General features: G+C 33.6%; 1 protein-coding gene across 11 annotated transcripts in view; it reads right to left on the reverse strand.

Annotated features, from left to right (window-relative positions):
• VRK2 (VRK serine/threonine kinase 2) overlaps positions 1-20,149 on the reverse strand; it is a 112,395-nt gene that overhangs the window by 15,071 nt on the left and 77,175 nt on the right. For 7 of the 11 annotated variants that reach the window (XM_024242223.3, XM_024242225.2, XM_024242226.2 and 4 more), the window contains 3 exons: positions 12,018-12,138; positions 9,064-9,122; positions 4,893-5,059 (listed from right to left, as the gene is read on the reverse strand). In XM_024242223.3, coding sequence (XP_024097991.2) covers positions 4,893-5,059; positions 9,064-9,122; positions 12,018-12,138 — 347 coding nt within the window. The remainder of the gene's footprint in view (positions 1-4,892; positions 5,060-9,063; positions 9,123-12,017; positions 12,139-20,149) is intronic. The other 4 variants (XM_054548156.2, XM_063713667.1, XM_063713668.1 and 1 more) reach the window with 1 other exon arrangement.

Consider the following 20,149-nt stretch of genomic DNA (forward strand, 5'->3'; position numbering starts at 1 on the left):
ACCACTCAACCCTCCCAAACTACTGGGAAAATTTATGTCACCATCTTCTGAGCCACTTTCTGCTGAAGTCATCTTGGCAATAAATGTACCTGATACCATTAGTGTGAAACAAAGGGTATCCCATGGTTCTTGCATACTGTTTTATCCTATTAAAACATTGGCTTACCAATGATTGTGAAAATGTGTTCCATGTTATAAAGGGTGAGATTTGCCCTCCCAGCTTTACTGAGATATAATTGACAATAAAAATTATATATAAGGTATACAATGTGATGTTTTGATACATGTATACATTGCGAAATGAATACAACAATCAAGTTATTAACACATCACCTCACGTTAGTCACCATTTTTTTGTGTGAGAATACTTAAGATCTACCCTCAGCAGATTTCAAGAATACAACACAGTATTACTAACTACAGTCACCATGCTGTACATCAGATCCCCAGAACTCATTCATCTTATAACTGAAAGTTTGTACCTTTTCACTAGCATCTCCCCATTTTCCCCAAGTCTCATCCCGACAAATACTGTTCTACGCTCTGCTTTCATAAGTTTATTATTTTTTTTTTAGATTCCACCTATAAATGAGATCATACAGTATTTATCCCGTGTCTGGCTTATTTCATTTAGCATAATGTCCTCCAGATTCATCGATGATGTTGCAAATGTCAGGATTTCCTTTTTATGGCTGAATAATATTCCATTGTGTGTGTGTGTGTGTATATATGTATGTGTGCATATATACATGTATATGTATATACATATCTACACACACAGACACAATATATATGAATAAAATACACTTTGTAGATAAAGAAAATGTGTTCTATAACCACAAATAATATTGTTGTTATGGACCACACTTTATCCATTCACCCACTGACACACACTTAGGTTGTGCCGTATCTTGATTATTGTGAATAGTGTTGCAATGAACATGGGAGTGCAGATACCGCTTTGACATCTGGTTTTATTTCCGTTGGATACATACCCAGAAGCAAGGTTGCTGGTAGTTTTATTTTTAGCTAACATATTATTGAAGTTTTTAGTGCCTCCTATATGCTAGGCATTTTAGGTATAAGAGTTTTTGCCCTGGGAGCCTCTGACGTATAAGCAAAATTTAGTATAATATATTCACTCCTCTGTGAAGGCTCCTGGAAGAGATGATGCCTCCTGGATCTGCTTTTATTTGGCTGAATGGTTAGGCTGCACTGCCATGGGCACTTCTAGCTACTAAACAAAATGATCGCCAATTAATGGAAAATTTTATTTCTAAGGAAACTTTTAAAATTGTCAGAGTGAAGTGGATGATAGTGAACACAGTGAAACTTTTTCTCAAAGATAGAAAAGTAAATATAGAAAACACTCTGGGCATCCCTTATAATAGAAGGATACTACACAAATGTGTGACATTTTCAAGAAAGTAGGTATGAAAATGAGGTAGTTTTTATTTAATTTTCCATTGGAACTTCACACTGTTCTATAAAATCAAGAATACCTTTGGACTCCTAAAAATTAATAAACCAAAAATGTGCTTCTAATTAAGAATCTGTATTTCACTATCCTCATATACAGAAAATAAAGAGAAGTTCATAGAATTATTTTGAGACTTAAAGCTTAGGAAAAAATTTTGTAAACTGTTAAATTCTATACAAATACTACTACTACCAATAATAATATATTCAACTCTGGATATGCTATGGGAGCCTCAGATTTAAGGTGAATGAAGGAACAACCTTTTAGCTCTGACCTGCAGCTACTTCTCTGCCTAGGTAAAGCATTTAGGAAGGATGGGAGGGCTCATTATGCCCAAGTGTCTATACTATTACAATATAGTAACATATTATAGTATATTACTGTATATTGTATATATGATTCAAGCACCATCATAAGGTGGGAGTCATTGATAAACGGATAAAAGGATCCTCTGGCTCTTGAAAAGTAGCTTATTCAAGGGTCGTAATGGGGCCTTTAGTAATGCTGTTTTCCATCTTGGCTTTAACATTCTCATCTAGGAATTCTAGAGCTGTAGCTCACCTCAATAAGCATTCTTACTGAAATATTGTTTCTTTCAGTGAATTTTGGAAATTAAATCCTAGTGGGTGGCATAAAGAGACTGTGATGGTCTTGTGGAGACAGTCTTCTAATTTGATTGGCGGTGCTAACTCAGGAGCCCCCAGAACTACTAGCAAGTGACTTCAGTTTTACATCCCTCATTTTGATTCAGGCAAATACCCCAAAAGATTTGTTTTTCATGAAAAAATATCAGTATCACTACTCTCTTGACAAAAATTCGTTTCCAATTTAACTCCAATAACAATATTTGAGGACTTCTCTGTCCAGGTTTACAGAGAACAGTTTATAATGTCTAGTAAAATCCAGTATTGGAAAAAAAAAAAGCTTTTTCTTTTGCAAAAAGGTGATGTAAGTTTGGTGAGGTTCTTAGGGTAATGTGCTACCTTCTAATACCTAATCAAAATACGTTTTTCTTAAAAATACCGTTATTTCCCTCTGTATAAGTTTCACTTGTTATTAGCAAAATAACATTTAAAAATGTAAACAGTTACAACTTTTTTCCCTTGAATACTGAATGATGGTAACATTTTATTTATTTATGTATACCTTTTCTGGTCCAATGTCTTCTTTTAAAATATCTTTTTCCAAAAAATGTATTAGTCTAGAGTTCATTCACTAGTCTGTTAAATATCTCTATAACTAAATACTTAACTACATATAACTATAAACCCATTTATAAAGTAACAAGAAATGATTTTAGTTACTAATAAGAGGATTCTGTCTGTGACTAAAAAGAAAGGTGGAGCCATGTGATTGATATGCATTTTGGAATGATTTTTGTTATGGAAGCAATCTATTGTGGAAATCATCCTATACGTGTGCATCACTCAGGGGAACTGGGAACAGGATAGTTTATACTGTCATACCTTGCATTTGAACATTTTCAGGTTTGGTTTTTGTAGCACTGCAAAATCTGTAAACTTTGAAAATTAAGATACTTAAAGTTTAGCCACATATGGTGAGCCCATATCTTATGCTATCATTATTAAATATATGTATGCACTTAAAATACTATAATAAATAAATATTGATCTGCTGCAAAATATATCCCCAAATCATCTTACTGTCTATACATCCAGGCTGATCACATTTCTTAACAGAAATTAGTGTAGGTCTTAAAAGCGTGTATTATTTTTAAGTGCTTTTTTTTTTACTCATAATCAAAATAATCAAAAGGAATAAAATATTCTTGATGGAGGCTCATTGGAAAAAGTGTTTTATGTTCTATTCTCTACATATAAAAATGGTTTCACAACAAACACCCTTTGAATTTGATGAAACTGAAAATTCTGGATAATAATCAGAATTTTATATAAGAGGATATAGCTATCGGTTTTTAAAATGGCTTCTTTTATATTTCAATTAAGTTTATGAAACTGAAAAACTACAAAAAGGGAAAGATCTACTTAAATTAGCGTAGATTAAGTGGTGACCATTATTGCAACGAAAATACTATGTCAAGGAAATGGCTGTTTGTTTTGTTGCAAAAGTGATAAAAACACAAAAGTCAATAAAACTGTTAAAATAAGTCTCAGTAATTACCAAGATCAAAATCCAGTGGCTTTTTATTAAACATGAACTTTTGTTCTGCCTTCTGCAATACGTAAATAGTGCTGACAATTGGTTTGTGAGGCACTTGCTACAATAAAATCTAATTGTATCATGAGAGAAAGGTGACAATCAGGAGATCATGAAAAAATTACATATTCTCACTGGTAGTTAATTAGCCATGCAAAACCTCCTCAAACAGATATTCTCTTCTATTAGGAATGATTACTATGCAGGCCTACAGATGTCAATACCACAGTCATTCAAATACTTCTTTTCCTACTAATTGAAGGTTGTAAAGCTCTGGTGCCAAGGTTTTGCTTCCAAAGAGCTAATTTATGACTAGAAGGATATTTTATGTCTTCAGTTGCAGCAACTACAAAATTCAGCAAATCAGAACCATCTGTGCACTGATACTTGACTCACCATTCATCTAGCAGCCTATCAGTCACATTAGTTTGCATCCCGCATTCTTGGCTCATGAACACGTGTGATGATCCAAAGTTCATAAGAAATATTAAAAATGAATGGCATCCTGACCCTATCTTACTGTACATGCATCAGGAAAAAAATGCCCTCCACACTTTATTTTTGCATACGGATAGTGGTCAAGGAAGACATGGATGCTGCATTGCCTGTCCACTAATCTTGCTAATAACGGCAGTCTAAGATTTCCACCACCCGCTTAAAAATGCTCGAAATCTTAACTTTTTTTTTTTAAGTTGGTGTTGGTCTTTAGGAAGATGGCAGAGTAAAAGAAGAGGTGTAACTTTTAAAAAATGATTTTTTTTAACTTGGATCTCTGGCATAAACTCTTTTATTTTCTGTAAAGAACTGTTTCGATGGATTGAAATATCAGCACATACAAATAACCTGGTTAAATCGAAGACTATTATCACCAAATTATGGCCAAATTGGTAGACAAAAACAGAGGGCAATATCTAAAGAAAACCTGGAGAAAAGCAGCAAATGATGGCTTTCTCATGAGTAACATCAGATTAGCCTTTACCCTAGTCACATCTCTATGAAGTAGTGACTGCATTCTTTCATACTACATAGTAGGCCACAGATCCTATTTTTCTCTGTGAGACAACAGGTCAAAAGAACTTGGAACACACTTTCTTGGTGCTGAGTTAGGGGAAATGGGAGTTAAATATAAGGAAGAAGAAAGCTGTCAGACTCATTTTGAGACCTAAAACAACTTCATTCGATAGAAAAGTATCATAGAAGGTAATCATAGGATAGCAGGGATTATGTTACTTACTTTTTGACTGTTTGGAGCATGGACATTTATACTCTGTCCTTTTGTGGAAAAGTCCAGTGGTCCTAAAGGTATTCCATGAGGGTTCAAAATTTTCTTGAGGGCTTGATAGTTTGGCTTTTCATCATATGCTAAACTATGAGCACATACCAAAAACTGGGCTATTTCACCTGTGAATTATTAAATTTTTTACATGTCATTCACAATTGGCAAGAATTGTCAAGACTCCAGTAATCTCAAAATCTTTCTGTTATCTTTGTCTTTTACACATTTACATCTCCTGAAGAAACTAAAAATGAACAATTCAATGAAAATAACTTTTTAAATGATATTCAAAAATGACTGAAATATAGTGACCTACAGAATTGATGACACAAACTAGTAATGTTTTTTAACATATTTTTGTTGATACGCTTACAATTCACTGATCTTATGAGAGGAAGTATACTGTAATAATTATAGTGATTTTGATTTATGAGGTGCAACTATTAAGGACTACATAAATAATACTATTGACCATACTTCATACTTTATGTTGAACTTCTAAAAATTCAGTTAAAGCGTTACTTATTATAAACCTATTTCTAAGGAAAAAAACCTGCAAATTTTAATTAAGGCTTTGATTTTGGGATTATAACCGTATATTTAGAAATGACCTTGAATTCCAGGTTGTTAGCTAAGATTGATTTTAGAATGCATGAAACCTCCCTCATGTCTTCCATACCTAGCTAGCCTGGTACACAGCCTCGTGTTTTTTATTTTAGAGCAGCGGGAGGAGGAGTTGCCATCTTTTATTTTTTCTCTAGTGTAAAGAAATGTTCCCCTAGAACTACATACTAAACCCCCTTTCCCCAAAAAGGTTAAGAACTACCAACTTTTAAATACAAACAGAATTAGTAACCAACAGTTACAAACATCACTGCATTAAAATATTTGTAGTTTGCATTTCTGTTTCATGTTGAGGTTCAACCTAAAATTGGAATAGAAGTGGTGATAATACCAAATACTATTTAAAAACTGGCATATTTTCATTTGTTCACAGAGATGTTTAGATATGCCTTTTCCTTTCAAAAATATATTACTGACTCAAACTCAAGTACTTCTTACTTTCTCACTTAGTTGCTTATATCCATGGTGGGAAAACCTGGGAAACTTCATGGGTTGGCAGGAGTGACTTCCTAATCCTTCATTTCCCCTCTAGGCCTACCTCCACTCAAAAGAAAGGAAAACTGCAGAGGCACTGGGTTTCACTCCCTATAGAGAAAAATTCCAAAAGGAATAGTCATCATCGCTTTCCCGCTTTCCCCCTATTAAAGTTAAGAGTGACCACTTTCACCATATAGTCCAGAGCTATTTCCTGGGAACATGAAGCTAACGTGATTAAAATGTAAACTCTTGGCTCTGGGCTTTTTTTCCTTGACACTGTAGCAATTATGCAACCTGTTTTTTTCATCTTTTATTTTTATCAAATTCTGTTATCTAGCATTCGGTCAACCAGATCTCTGTTAACTAGCAAGTGCTGCTATTTTATCACCATATTTATAACTGATGCTTCATGCAGCCCCTTCACAGGGGCTCGGGGGTATCCAATTTCTAAAGGGATGATTAAAAAAAAGATTAAATTACATTCACTACTATTTTAATATAAATATTGTTGTTTTGTGGTCCTTTGAAGATTGGTAAGCCAAGTTTGGTACATATTACAATTCCAATAACCAGAATATCCAAAATGAGGAAGAGAGTTGAATATGTTGGGAACAAATCACTGTTACAAGACAATGGAAAACTCCTGGCACTCCATCAACTGATAGCAGCTGTGCTGCAAAGCCTTCATGGGACTGGGGTTTGGAAAAATGAGGTACCAGTGAGGTAGGAGGGGGAGAAAATAAGAAGAGCCATTTCCATTATAAATTTATTATTACAAACCCGAAGCATAGACTATTATGATGTAATACTGGTTTAAATGTTAGTCTTTCAAGATCTGGATTTATTATATTAAGTACATTTTAAAATTTACTAGCATATTGCCAGAACTATAAAGCAAAATGCCTTTAGTATGAAATTATGATATTTTTTAATCATCTGCTTTTTAAGCCAGTGAAGTATTAAGTATCATTACTATCAAGAGATAGAAACTTTTGAAACTATTATTATTATGCTTAGTTGGACATGTATGCTGCAAACTTCTGGCTGTTTTATTTCATAAAATGTTTCAGTAATAAACTTTTGTAAATCAGTTCCTTCATTTTCATGGTTGTGTTCTTCCTAAGCACAACCTCCTAATTTGAGACCTTCATGTAATATTAAAGTTTCAACACTTTTTGCTTTAGAAACAGAAATCTGCATTTTGTAAATAATAGTATGGATTCAATAAAATGGTTTGTGCTGAGAAACAAAAACTAGGCGTGTCTCCCATCTAGATTACTCATCTGACTCAAATCTTTAACAATGAGTATGACATAATATACACTGCCCACAAGCATTTGTCTTGTACAATTCAGGGCATCTGGGCTTTCTTACCCTAAACTGAACAGTTCCTTTTTCTGCAGGATTGACAAGAAAGGTGTGTGTATATATATATATATTAATGACATCTTCCCATCTCTCTTTCTGTCCAGTTGATTAAAAGATAAACTATACGACTTGGTAAAAGTGCCAATAAGGGCCAGGCGCGGTGGCCCACACCTGTAATCCCAGCACTTTGGGACGCCAAGGTGGGGGGGATCACGAGGTCAGGAGTTCGAGACCAGGCCTGGCCAATATGGTGAAACCCTGTCTCTACTAAAAATACAAAAATTAGATGGGCATCATGGCATGTGTCTGTAGTCACAGCTACTTGGGAGGCTGAGGCAGAAGAATCGCTTGAACCCGGCAAGGGGAGGTTACACTGAGCCGAGATCGTGCCAGTGCACTCCAGCCTGGGTGACAGAGTGAGACTCTGTCTCAAACAAAAAAAAAAAAAAAAAAAAAAAAATGTCATTAAGAATATTAGCCAAAAAGGAGTATTGCCATTTTGACCAAGTTATTGACAGTTATGAAAAAAATTTCATCTTGCAACCCATTCCCACAATGAGGATCTCTCCTGTGTGTCTCCCTCAATCAGAAGAAAAGTACTAGAGAAAGGGGAAAACAAAAGACTCATGTGGGGATAGGCTTATTGGACTTGCAAATGGAGGGGGGAAGTAGAACTGGCTTATTCTTTCCTTTCCTCCACAAATGAAAATTTTGGTTTCTAGTGAAAGAAGGGCTGTGAATATAAGTTTAAGATGACTTAAATCTCTAATTCTCAACCAGATGGAAACAGATACTATTAGACCTTAGCTAGAGAGGTCAATGTACATATCTACTTTCAGAAGTCAGCTCAAAGCTTACTTTGAGATTGTCCAGTGTAAACAGAAAACAAGATTCACTCTATCTGTCTCTGAAAAAAAAGCAAGACTGATAGTGGGCACTGGCTTTTTCTTATAAGACAGTCTAACTCAATTGTTAAATTAGTGTTGAATAACATGTTGTGTATGCACATAAAATGACAGGAATGTGGGTAATTACTAGTTGATGTGCTATTTTATACAATATGTATTGATAACACTGTCAATTAAAAATTCCATTGTATACTAACTTGAAAATATGAAAATACAAAATATACCTCCAAATCCCAAAATCATATGCCTTTGCTAATAAAAATTTTTTTTTGCTGGCAGTTCAGTCAGCATAATTCTGGTCTAAACAGCATTCAGTGTTTAATGATTTGGTTTTTTAAATGACTGATTAAAAGTAGTTTTTCCTTAGGTCAACTTTATCTTCTTTCAACAATATATAGAGGAACAAAACCAGGAAGTCTTAACTCTAGAAATACCAGATACGGTTGACTATTAAACCTGTGCATGATTCTCAAAATAGAGATCTTAAAAAAAAAAAAAAAAAAAAAAAAAAGCACTAAGCAGAACCTAGAATTTTCCACCTCAATATCTTCTTTTGAGGTTTTTGTGTTCTAATGTTAAAGATGATTTAAACATTGTGTTCTTTAGCAACTTATTTGCAACATGAAGAGTTCCCTCCTTCCCACCCTGACGGGAATAGGAGCAAGTGGGTTAAGCAAAAGCTACTAAACGAGAACGACAAATGTGGTGACCTGTAAATCTTACGAGAAGGTTGAAGTTATTATTTGACTTACAGCAACTGCTTCCAGAAGGAGCCCATTTAAGCACTGACTGGGGGAGCTCGTCCAACAGACTAAAACAAAATAAGGTAATGCACAATGAACATGTTTTCAACCCTGTGATTATTTTGACTAGAAAACAAAACTCTCTATGTGTTGGTAGGTCACCAAAATTGTGACTTTCAATGCTTTTTTTTTGTCACCCAACTATAATGGATAGGAAAGTAAGCAGAAGTAGCGGAGAACCCTCAATGCCCACAAACTAATTTTATATCAATAACCTAGACTAAGGTAGGGGCAGAAAGGTGTGATCTCTTTTCTCACCCACCATAAGGGTTGCAGCCAACATTCCTGTAACAAAAGACCGGTTAATAGGAGAAAGTATAACAAATTTATTTAATTAAAGTTTTATATGACACGACTTGAGAAATGAAGACCAAAGACCCAAGGAAGTCTATCTTTATGCTTAGGTTTGATGAAGAATAGACAGCTGTCTAGGAATGTGACTGGACAAAGGGGTATGTTCTAATGGTACTGAACTGGGGCGGGGGATCCAGCAAGGCCTGTCCATATTCTTGATGTGTGTAGCATTTATTCCTCCTGAGGATGGGGCAGGACCCCTTTGGAATGAGGGTTTTAAAGGGAGAAGAGAGAGGGTGACCTTTCTAGGTTTAATGCCTTGCTTGGGGTACAGGGGTTCTAGTTTCTATAACCCGCCTTGGGGAAGAGGAATTCTGGTTTCTATGACTCTCTTCTTGGGAGGAGAAGGGATGGGAGACAAGAGGGCAGGAGAAGGTCAGAGCGAGACTTGGCTTCTGAGGTGGCTTCTGGGGCCATCCAGTCTCTTTCAGTTCAAAGGTCTCAGCATGCCAAAGCACCACACTTTGGGGTATTGTTCTCTGGACCCCAATACTAAACAAGATGGAATTACAGGAATTATAATATAAATGCTTTAACTAAAAGTTTATATATGCAGAAACACAGAAGTAGTAATATTTACCATTATTTTTTTTCTCAAAAACAACAATAAAAAAATCATGCAAACATTGTATCTAAGTATATATGTGCATTGTTCTCCATTGGGCAATATTTTATGCTGTCCCATGATTAAACAGGTTTGTGGGATGCTCAACTGGTAAGTATAATGCAAATATTCCAAAATCTAAAAAAATCTGAAATCTGAAACACTTCTGGTCCCAAGCATTTCAAGTAAGGAATACACAACCTATAAAAACATTCAACTAAAATTATTTATATGTGTGAGTGAGTTACCACCTCTGGCATAGGCAGAGTAGCAACAATACACACATTGATCCAGTAGCACGCTATGTCAGGAAAATAAAAGGCATAAGGGAGATACAGTGTCTTGGTTGAATATACAATCACGCCCTTATGGGGAATTTCAGTGTCATACCTTCTCAGCCAGTTGAATAAATTATGATTATGTATTATGTACTATAACAAGTTTGAAAATGTCTATGGTTTATCTGAATTATAAACTTATAATATGATATTGGCTTTACTAGTCTATAGGTTTACATTATTAATCAAGTCAAAATGAAGATATTAACATATGTAAGAGAGTCCCCAAAATGTAAATAGAAGTTATGTTTGATTTATTAGCATTATACATGTAAAATAATAATTTTACATGACATCCTATTATACATAAATATGCATAAGTAGGTATATTCATTATAGATACCTACAGTGAATGTATCTATATATGCATATTGATAAAAAGTTAAAGCAAGTCATATTAGTCTTATTAAAAAAACAAATATACAATCATTAGAATTAAAATGTTAGTTTTTTAAAATAGCATCATTACTTTATTACATTATTCTAATTAGGTAAACTAGTTGGAAAATTAAATACAGAAACTTTATACATCACTGTGTTTTGACTTGACCCATATTTCAAAATGTTACATGAAAGTTAATATGGACACATCAATCACTGCAGTAAATGACTGATTTAGTTCTAATATAGACTTACATAAATGTTTTAGTTTTGGGTAAGGGACTAGGATGATCAAAATTCTGAGTGGAGAAATGTTTCATATATGTCAGTATTTACAAATGTAATATGTATTTTTCTGAATCTGCAGGCTAATCTTTCTCAGTATTAAGAACTGATGCCCACCCTGAATTTAAAGTTAGATTTCTATGAAGCAGCTAATTTTCCCCTAGCTTTGTACTCTTCTGTTGTGACTGTCCTACTTAAAACTTAGCTTAGCTGCTGCTTTTGCTACCTGTGGATAACTACTGTTGAGCATATCTTGGTATATAACGAAAAACTGGCTATTCTGTGCTCTATGCAATTGACTTTTTCTTAGGCCTGATCAGTGAGAGAATTGTAAAACAGTAACACACCCTGTTCTTAGTCTGACCTAATTTTTATACTAGCCAAATCCAGGTAATAAAAACTGAATGTAGAATATTAAAAATGTTTATGTGGCTACAAGATTATCTCATATAAAGAGCTCATGTAAAAATCTTGTTTCTTAAGAAAACATACTTCCTCCAAGACAGAAATAAGAGGTATGTTGCTCTCACTTGAAAAATATAAGCCCTATTTGTCCCATTTCACAGTGCTGTTTTACAGAGTTAACATCAATCGTACCAAGCTCAGACTACTTCAACATACTTGTACAATGCTAATTTGAAAATATTCTTCCTTGAAAACACTACCACCTAGAATCTAAGCTTTGGAAATACCATGTAAAAGAACAGATATTTCACTTTATATTTTGCACTGTAATTCAAGTACATGTCTTTTTACAATGTTACCTTAATGGATTTTATGTGTTAGTTGTTTGGTTTTTTTAAAACATATTTTTCAAACTAAAGAAATTTGCTTTGGTTGTCATGTTGTGTGAATGCCAATCTTCTCTGTGTTGTTAGCTCCCTTTAATGTATTCCTTCAGACCTGGTGCAGTACACGATGAAATACTTGAAAATTTGTACTTTGTTTTAGCAGTCTGCACAGCCACAGGGTCCTTCAGGTTCTGTTCCCAGGGAAGTTTCCCACACAACCACCGCAGCATGCAGTAGCCGAGGATCTCAACGTCACTTCGTCTGGACAGGGCTATATGAGTAAGCATTAGAGAGAAAGATGAGGGATAAGCAAGTCCTTAAGAAATGGAGAAATCTTTGGTTGAACTACTATTGATGAAATATGAAAAAGCCAAATAGGCAAAGTGTTTTATTTGTTCAGCTGGAATAAAACTTAAACGCCCAAGCATTTGGCCCCAGTCCACAGACAGGCAGTGACTGGTTGCTGTTGAAAGTAAGGGTCAGTTTCCTCACCTCCTCCAACTTCATCTTTCCTTAGTCTGGCCTGTCACATGAACTTGATCCCCATGGCCTCTGACATGATCCAGACAACCCATAACCCAGCACCAACACTTTCTCAAAGAGCCAAGCAGTAAAACAAAGAAATAAATGTCTGCAGCTAAATTACTAACATATGTTCCAGGAAGTCCATAGGGTCTGCATTGGTCATGCAGAGACCCTCTGAGTGCAGACTAAACATTGATGGCCTTTCCTGTTCCACTCACACACTAGCAGCATTTGAAGTTGGAAGAATATGACAAAACTGCCATCTAGTGTGCAGTATTAAAAAACGGGTCTTTCTGAAGATTTTTCAATCACATGAAAATACAATAAAAGTATATCTACTGCTTTGGATACAGGGTTCTACAATTTTACAAATATTAGTTTTAGATATAAGCAGCAGCAAGCTAAAATTCTGGTCCCATATCTATATAAAAGTGAGGCAATGGTATTAGAGGCTGGGGGGGAGAGCCAAATAGAGGCCTTCAAAATTTAGAATAAGATGGCTTTTCCTAAAAAGTACATTAAAAACACATTTTCAGGCCCTTGTATCATTTTATATCAAGCTATTAAATGCTGTAATCTAATTTCATAATTTAATATATATTTGTAAGTACCTTATATAAGAAGATGGACAATGAAACCTAGGAAATGTATGAAATATAACTGATACGTATTAACAAACCACTGAAATAATTGATTGAAACATCAGCAAATACCCGTAAAATAAACTCATTCTTGTAGTCATTCAAAATTGTTATAAAACAATAGGCTGGTATTTACATTTCTGTCATTACTTGAATGTTCATCTGTGTAGGGATATATAATCTCCTAAGAGCAGTAAGTGGCTGTTAAACCTGCTATAAACAGGTATCCTATTTTATTATCTTTCATGAAATAAACTCTGAAAAGTTACTCAGTGAACTTAGTTTTTAATTTAAAAAGTCATCTACTAAGAACAATGATGCCAACACATCGTAACTACTTTTGGTTACCATGTATAAGTTATTATAAAAGCAGAAGACATGATTAGCTCTTACACTCTAACTGCTATTAGCGTATTGGATTATTAAAGGCCCTTCAATCTAGCAGAATGCTACAGTCCCATGGGTGCCATTTACTTTCTGCACAAGCTTCAACAATGTCCTAATGCAAGACTTGGCTCTCATATTAAAATAAAAACACAATCTCTACCACAGTGTTCTGTAGTGATTTCTTCAGTAATAAATCTCCCATTAATAATGGAATGGTTCCATTTGTACAGATGTGTTCACAAGTCTCCTTTCTATTATGGCAATTCCTGATTACCATCACTTAAAAAATCTCATATCCTCTAATTTTCAAAAAATGATATTCTGGCACAGTGTTTGGATGATATAAGCTACACACAAGAGGCCCTTTGAGGAAAAATAATCAGAATTAAAATAGATTGAACCCTCCTAGCCATTTCCCCCTACCCCCCAATTGAGGGATTAATTGCTATGAAGCTGTAAGTAATGACAAGTCATTTAGATTTCTGAAGCCAATCTTTCATAAACTGGTCTTCATTTGAAATAGCCCTTTGAGAGTTAACTTTACTTCACTATTATAGTTTGGTCTTACCTAATTAAAATACATTATCATATTTTTCAATCTTTTATTTTCTTTTTTGCACATAGGTATTAATAACTATGGTTAGGTGAATGTTTTGCCACTGTTTCTGATAAGTCCTACATAAACGCATGCAGTGATAAAAAGAACACCCAATAGTCACCCTTTCCTTTCCCCCCACTGAAGAGTGACTAAAAATGTTTCTGACTACATACCTCTATCTGAAATTCCCTCTCAGAAAAACAAATTGAAAAGTTTGACTTGTTTAGTGAAGTTAAAATCTTAGACTTTGCCAGTGATTATCTTCTTTCCATCTACTGTACAGAGGAGTAATTTTAATACCTGTTAAATTAAAAAAATATATTCTAGATGACAATATTAAAATCTATGTATGCATGTATAGTTTACCCAAAGAACTGATTATAGTCAGAGACTATTAATGTCTAACTATAAAAAATTTTTTTAATTTGAAAGTTGCTTCTTTAATTATACAATTTTCAAATTCATTTTAAAACATATTAAGTGAAGCAGTAAATAGAGCTCTGGACTAGGAATGAGATCCAATTCTATCCCTGCCACTAATATTTTACGTTTTCAGCTCTAAAATCAGATGATACTGTGAAATATATTTCTTTTTAATATATTTTCATTCATTTGAATAGAAAATACGTTATGCATTGTTTTGTTTCTGAGTCATGTATTTGCACAATTTATTGTAATACATAGAGTTCTTCAGTGGCATTTGGTAATAATGTAATTATTGACAGTATATTTTCATACAATGTCCTAAAATGAAATGTTTACTTATTATTGCTTGGAACTGTAATGAGATTTAGTTCAGATTTCTAAACTTTCTCAAGTTAGTTTCTAAATATTATTAATAGCATCTAACTTATATTGAGCTTACTAATATGGAGTAATATACATCACTCTTTTTGTTGAAAGCCTGTGGTATTCTCAATTGTTCTACATTTCTAAATTATAAAGTATTGCCAAAGTAAAAACAATTAGAAAGAAATAGGCACAGGTGAGGATTTAAATTCTATTTAACTAGAAAGAAAATTTTAGAAATGGCTGATAGTAGAATGCATAATTAAAATAAAAACAATTGATGTGATTTATGGAGAGCTGCTACTATGCCTGGCACTTTACCTGCTTTTTATTATGTCATCTAATCTTTCAAACAATTTAAAGTAAATATTAGCCCTACTGACAAATAACAATATGGAGTCTCAGGGAGGTTAAATAATTTGGTCAATACCACAGAGCAAAAATTAATAGAGCTCAGCACTGAAATCCAAGTCTTTCAAAAACCAAAGCCCGTGCTCAATCTTGTAATTACTTTGTTGCCAGGCGCAGTGGCTCATATCTGTAATCCCAGCACTTTGGGAGGCTGAGGTGGGCAGATCACATGAGGTCAAGAGTTTAAGACCAGCCCGGCCAACATGGCGAAACCCCATCTCTACTAAAAATACAAAAATTAGCCGGGCTTTGTGGCACACGCCTATAATCCCAGCTACTCAGGAGACAGAGGCAGGAGAATTGCTTGAACCCAGGAAGTGGAGGTTGCGGTGAGCCGAGATAGTACCACTGTCCTCCAGCCTGGGCGACAGAGCGAGACTCCATCTCAGAAAAAAAAATAATAATTACTTTGCCTCCATCATTAGTCTTAATACCATTCAAACAACATTACACACATGACTTCCGGAGTGAGGAAGGTATTTGAAGCAGGCATTTAAACTTAAAGCACCAAGACATACTGACACAAAAATAGTTGTTTTGGCAAGGAATAAATGAGTGGAAGATCTGGATATCTAAGCTGCATCACTGACCAAATTTTTCATGTTACTATCCTTTCATGAAACTATTTCTTTCAAGTTATTTCATTCCAATAAAGAAGGATCTTTAGTTAAAATATTTAATTATGAAGTGACAAACAGTCCTTCTAAACTGGTATAAGAACAACAGGTAAGTTATCTTAGAGAACTACTCCTTGGTTTAAAGACAAACTGAAATAAAATTAACTAGCCCAATTCACCAAATGGACTGAAAGAAGAATTGGGAGAAAAAGAAAAGTCTAAGTATGAATTCCAAGATTTATCTCCTTGTTTGCCTAAAGCGTTTTCTGTTTCGTTTTATTTCTTATACTGAGTAACATTATGGAGTATGAAGAAACACAGGGTTCAGTAGGAAATAATAAAGTGAACTTGAAAATTTCTGCATCAAGCAGAGTTCAAATGCCCAAAATATTAATATGTGTGCTCAGAAAGACAATAAGAAAGCAGAAAACATCTGAATAAGATGCTCACCTGACAAAGTGAATGGTGACTATCTGCAGAACAAATTAAAAGTTTATTCTTAGTTTTCCAACTGGTAACCTATGTAATTCAGTATTTTGTCAATTCTGATGTGTAAAGATCCAGAATATTTTATGGTGACCATGACTTACTGCAATTTCAAAAAGGATATCAGGAAATACTAGGATGCAATGTGTCATATTTCAGATAAAATATTAAACCCAGGCCTCTCTTATTTTTTCAGTACCTTTTAAATTAAGCCCTAGTTTTGTGTGTGTGAAACTTAGGAAAAGTCATTCAATAGAGCAAATGTATCTTAGACTTGGCCAATGTAAGTATTCTTAACCCAACCAAAAGGCCAAGACATAAGTATTGCGTAAACCATGTCATTTCCCCAAGTTTGGTAGCATGAAAATACATTCTCAGTTTATTTCACATATATTTTGTAAGCTGGAGTGCTAGATTAGAGTGAAATGAAACCATGAAAGAAATAACACAAGACGGATTTTACATACCGTAGCAATTGGCAAAAATAAAAAAAAAAGTATGCAATATATTTATTTCTTTGATACTAAACATATTAGATAAACAAATGGACATTTAAAATACAATTTAGATATCGTATTTTATGGTCATCAAAGAGGTCAAATTAAGATAGGTATTACAGACTCAATGCACAGGTCTGAAGTATTTAAAAAAGCTCAATATGTTAAATGCAGTATATCTCTAGAGAAATTAGGTATTGACTGCATGCCTCAGTGAGTAGAAAAATCTACAAAAATCTATACCACACATTGATTCAAATATTGCTTTTTAACATTACTAAGAATGTAACAAATTTTAACATACTATATTTGACACAAATATAATTCTCTTTATCAGACAATAAGCCCAAAATATGTCAGTGTTTATAAGTTAATTTTTATAAAGAATAAAAAAAATTAATAATAGAAGAAATAAGCCCAACATATATTACTCTAATTTTATACTAAATGATGCACTTTAGCCACTTACAAAATACCTGTAGGTCACACAAGAGAATTGAGTTTGGAAGAATAAACACAATTTTTAAAAAAACATACAGATATGCAGATGTATAGGAGTTCTAGGAATAGTTATCCATCTATTCATCCATCTGTCCATCCATCTCTATACATCTCCATGCATATTTTTTGGTTTGTAATAACATAATAGCTAATTTTTTTCCCTTTCAACTACCCTCCTTTTATGTAAATTTGAATTAGAAAATGCTTAGATGTAATGGCTGGCAGCTTATACAAGTTCCTTCATTATAAAAATTCAATCCATAGAAAAATGAGATTTAGCTTGAGTTTTTAAATAACCTGCTACAAAATGTAGCACAGAACAGACAGTCTGATCAGGCTAATAGCAGTCTCTAGTGAGTGGCTAACTCATAAGTCAGTTTTACATTGAAGCTTGAGTATTTCTCTTCAGGTCTCTTGGCCTGACCAAGAGATAGACCTGACACTTGGCAAATGCTCTGGCACCTAGAAGTTCTATATCCTAGTGATTTTTTTTTTTTTTTTTTTTTTTTTTGCTTTTTATACTTTATTTTGCACTATTTTTCCGCAGTATTTGATCTCATAGTTGGACTGAAAAAAAGATTTTTCTGAGATTAAACTACATAGTGGCTGTGCTGAAAGTAAACACATGAATATTTATGAATCTGACCTGCATTTTCCTATAGGCTTTATGGCATTGTTTATTCTGGTTTCTAGATATGGCTAAATGATTATTTATTTTTTAATAAAATCCTCAACTGAAATGTTTTGCTTTGGAAAATTAAATGTAAAACATAGGAGTGAACAGTATTCAGACATCTGAGGATGTCATACGTTCCATTTTATATCCCAGACTAAAACTTCACATTAAAATGTCAGCAAATATATATGTGGGTGTATATATCTATATATGTGCGTATATATGTGCATATATATGTAATGTGTATATCTATATATCTGTGTCTACATATATATATATATCAATATGCCTAGAATTTTAGTGTAAATCCTATTTAAAATGCATTAAGGAAATCTACTATTTTATAAGAATCTGGTAAAACCTTTGATAAAAATGAATGTTCATTCTATCATATAATTTTTCAGCAAATCCCAAAAATATTTAATATAGGTTCTTCCCCGAATATACCTCCCCCAGGGATGTAATACCATCTTTCTGTGACCATTCTCAGTTCAGTCTTCTCCCCAAAGACCGAGGGTGGTGAAATCTTACCAACATATTCAATATGTATTAAGATTTTAGAATAAAAAATATAAGTAGACTAAAAAATAAAAATGTGTTCAAATCTTTCAAGAAGACAACACAATGAAAACGACACCCTAAACAATGAAATTAATTGAATAGGTCTTTCAGATTTACCACAGTCCAAACACTGACCATACCAACACATAAAAACTCTACTTCTCCTTCCACAATCACAGTGGTTTCTTGGCAATTCCACTACTCAAAACTAGATCAGAGCAGTTTAGAGCTACCAGTTGAAATAAATGACTCAAACATAAGTTGGTATCATTATTAATATAACTGGACCAATGCTTAAAAACCTGTATGATGAATTTCCAGTTATACCATTATCAAAAAAGTATTTACTGTTTCTAAAAATTCTATCAGGTATAACAGAATAAATCTGGCAAAGATGAAAAACAAAATTCACTGAAAGTGAAAGAACTTTAGACGGGGAAAAAATCCACTATTAATGAGTATTTAATTCTTACATTTCTTGAGTATTTAATTCTCACATTTCTTAATATAAGATCCCGTCCCATATTATCTTTAAATTCTAATTTATTAACAGTATGAATACTGAAAAATCACACAACAGTACAAAATTTCTTACTGATCATTACTTTTCTAACCAAACTATACTTGAAAAAAAATGTAGTCATTTCTTTTACTTTGATCAGGAATATAAAAGATAATTTCTGTTTCAGAAAATCCAGCCTATGAATCTTTCTGAAAGGAAGAAGTTATACTTGTTTTACTTTTGCATTGGCCTACCTTAAGCTAGTATGGGTTTTAATGCCCTGCAAAATGATCAAGACCCTCTACATTACATGGTCAATGGTCCTTTTAATAGAAAAGGCAATAATATACAGTTGTCTTCACCAAATAAAACTTGTTAGAAGGCATCAATTTAGGGTAACAGTTCAACAACCATTAAGAAGTGCAAATATCTACTTGTCTTTTAGTAAAAATGTGGTCCTTTCAAAACTGTTTAAAAATTATTTGCTTGGTTTAGCATATTTGAAAATACTTTTATAAACAAAGTTTACAAAGAATATAATTTTGAAAGCCAAAGTTTTTCAATAATCACCATTTTTTCACTAGCATAACATTAGAATTGACTTTTTGTCTTGCTGACAGAGCAACTAAGAAAGTACAGTTGCACTGACCATATTGATTGTGAACAAAGCAACCATCAGTGGGACTCGGCACCATATATTTTCAATATTGACCTCCTACTTCCTTTTCCATGGCTTTCTGGGTCGGCTATTGGATTTGGACTGCAGTGTAATAAACAGCTAAGGTTTAATTAATGGTAAATGAATACAAGACATAGGTTATGACTTTAACTAATTAGGGAATTGTTGAATTAAGTCTGCCTTGGAATGCAAGGCAGTACAATCAATATCCAATAAAAGGACTATGTATGTAATTTACCTGCAAATGTGTTTCCAATACCATCAAAGTGAGTTTAAATAAGTAAGATATATGAAAGGCAACTGGGAGAGATTTCCACAAATTAACACTTTATAGTTTCAGAAAAAATAACCTTATTGCTGAGAGATGGTATCTTCTAAAGCTTTGGTAAAGGTACAATGGAAAAACAGGAAT

Source organism: Pongo abelii, chromosome 12 (genome assembly GCF_028885655.2).
Source record: "Pongo abelii isolate AG06213 chromosome 12, NHGRI_mPonAbe1-v2.0_pri, whole genome shotgun sequence".
In the NCBI taxonomy this organism is placed as follows: Eukaryota; Metazoa; Chordata; class Mammalia; order Primates; family Hominidae; genus Pongo; species Pongo abelii.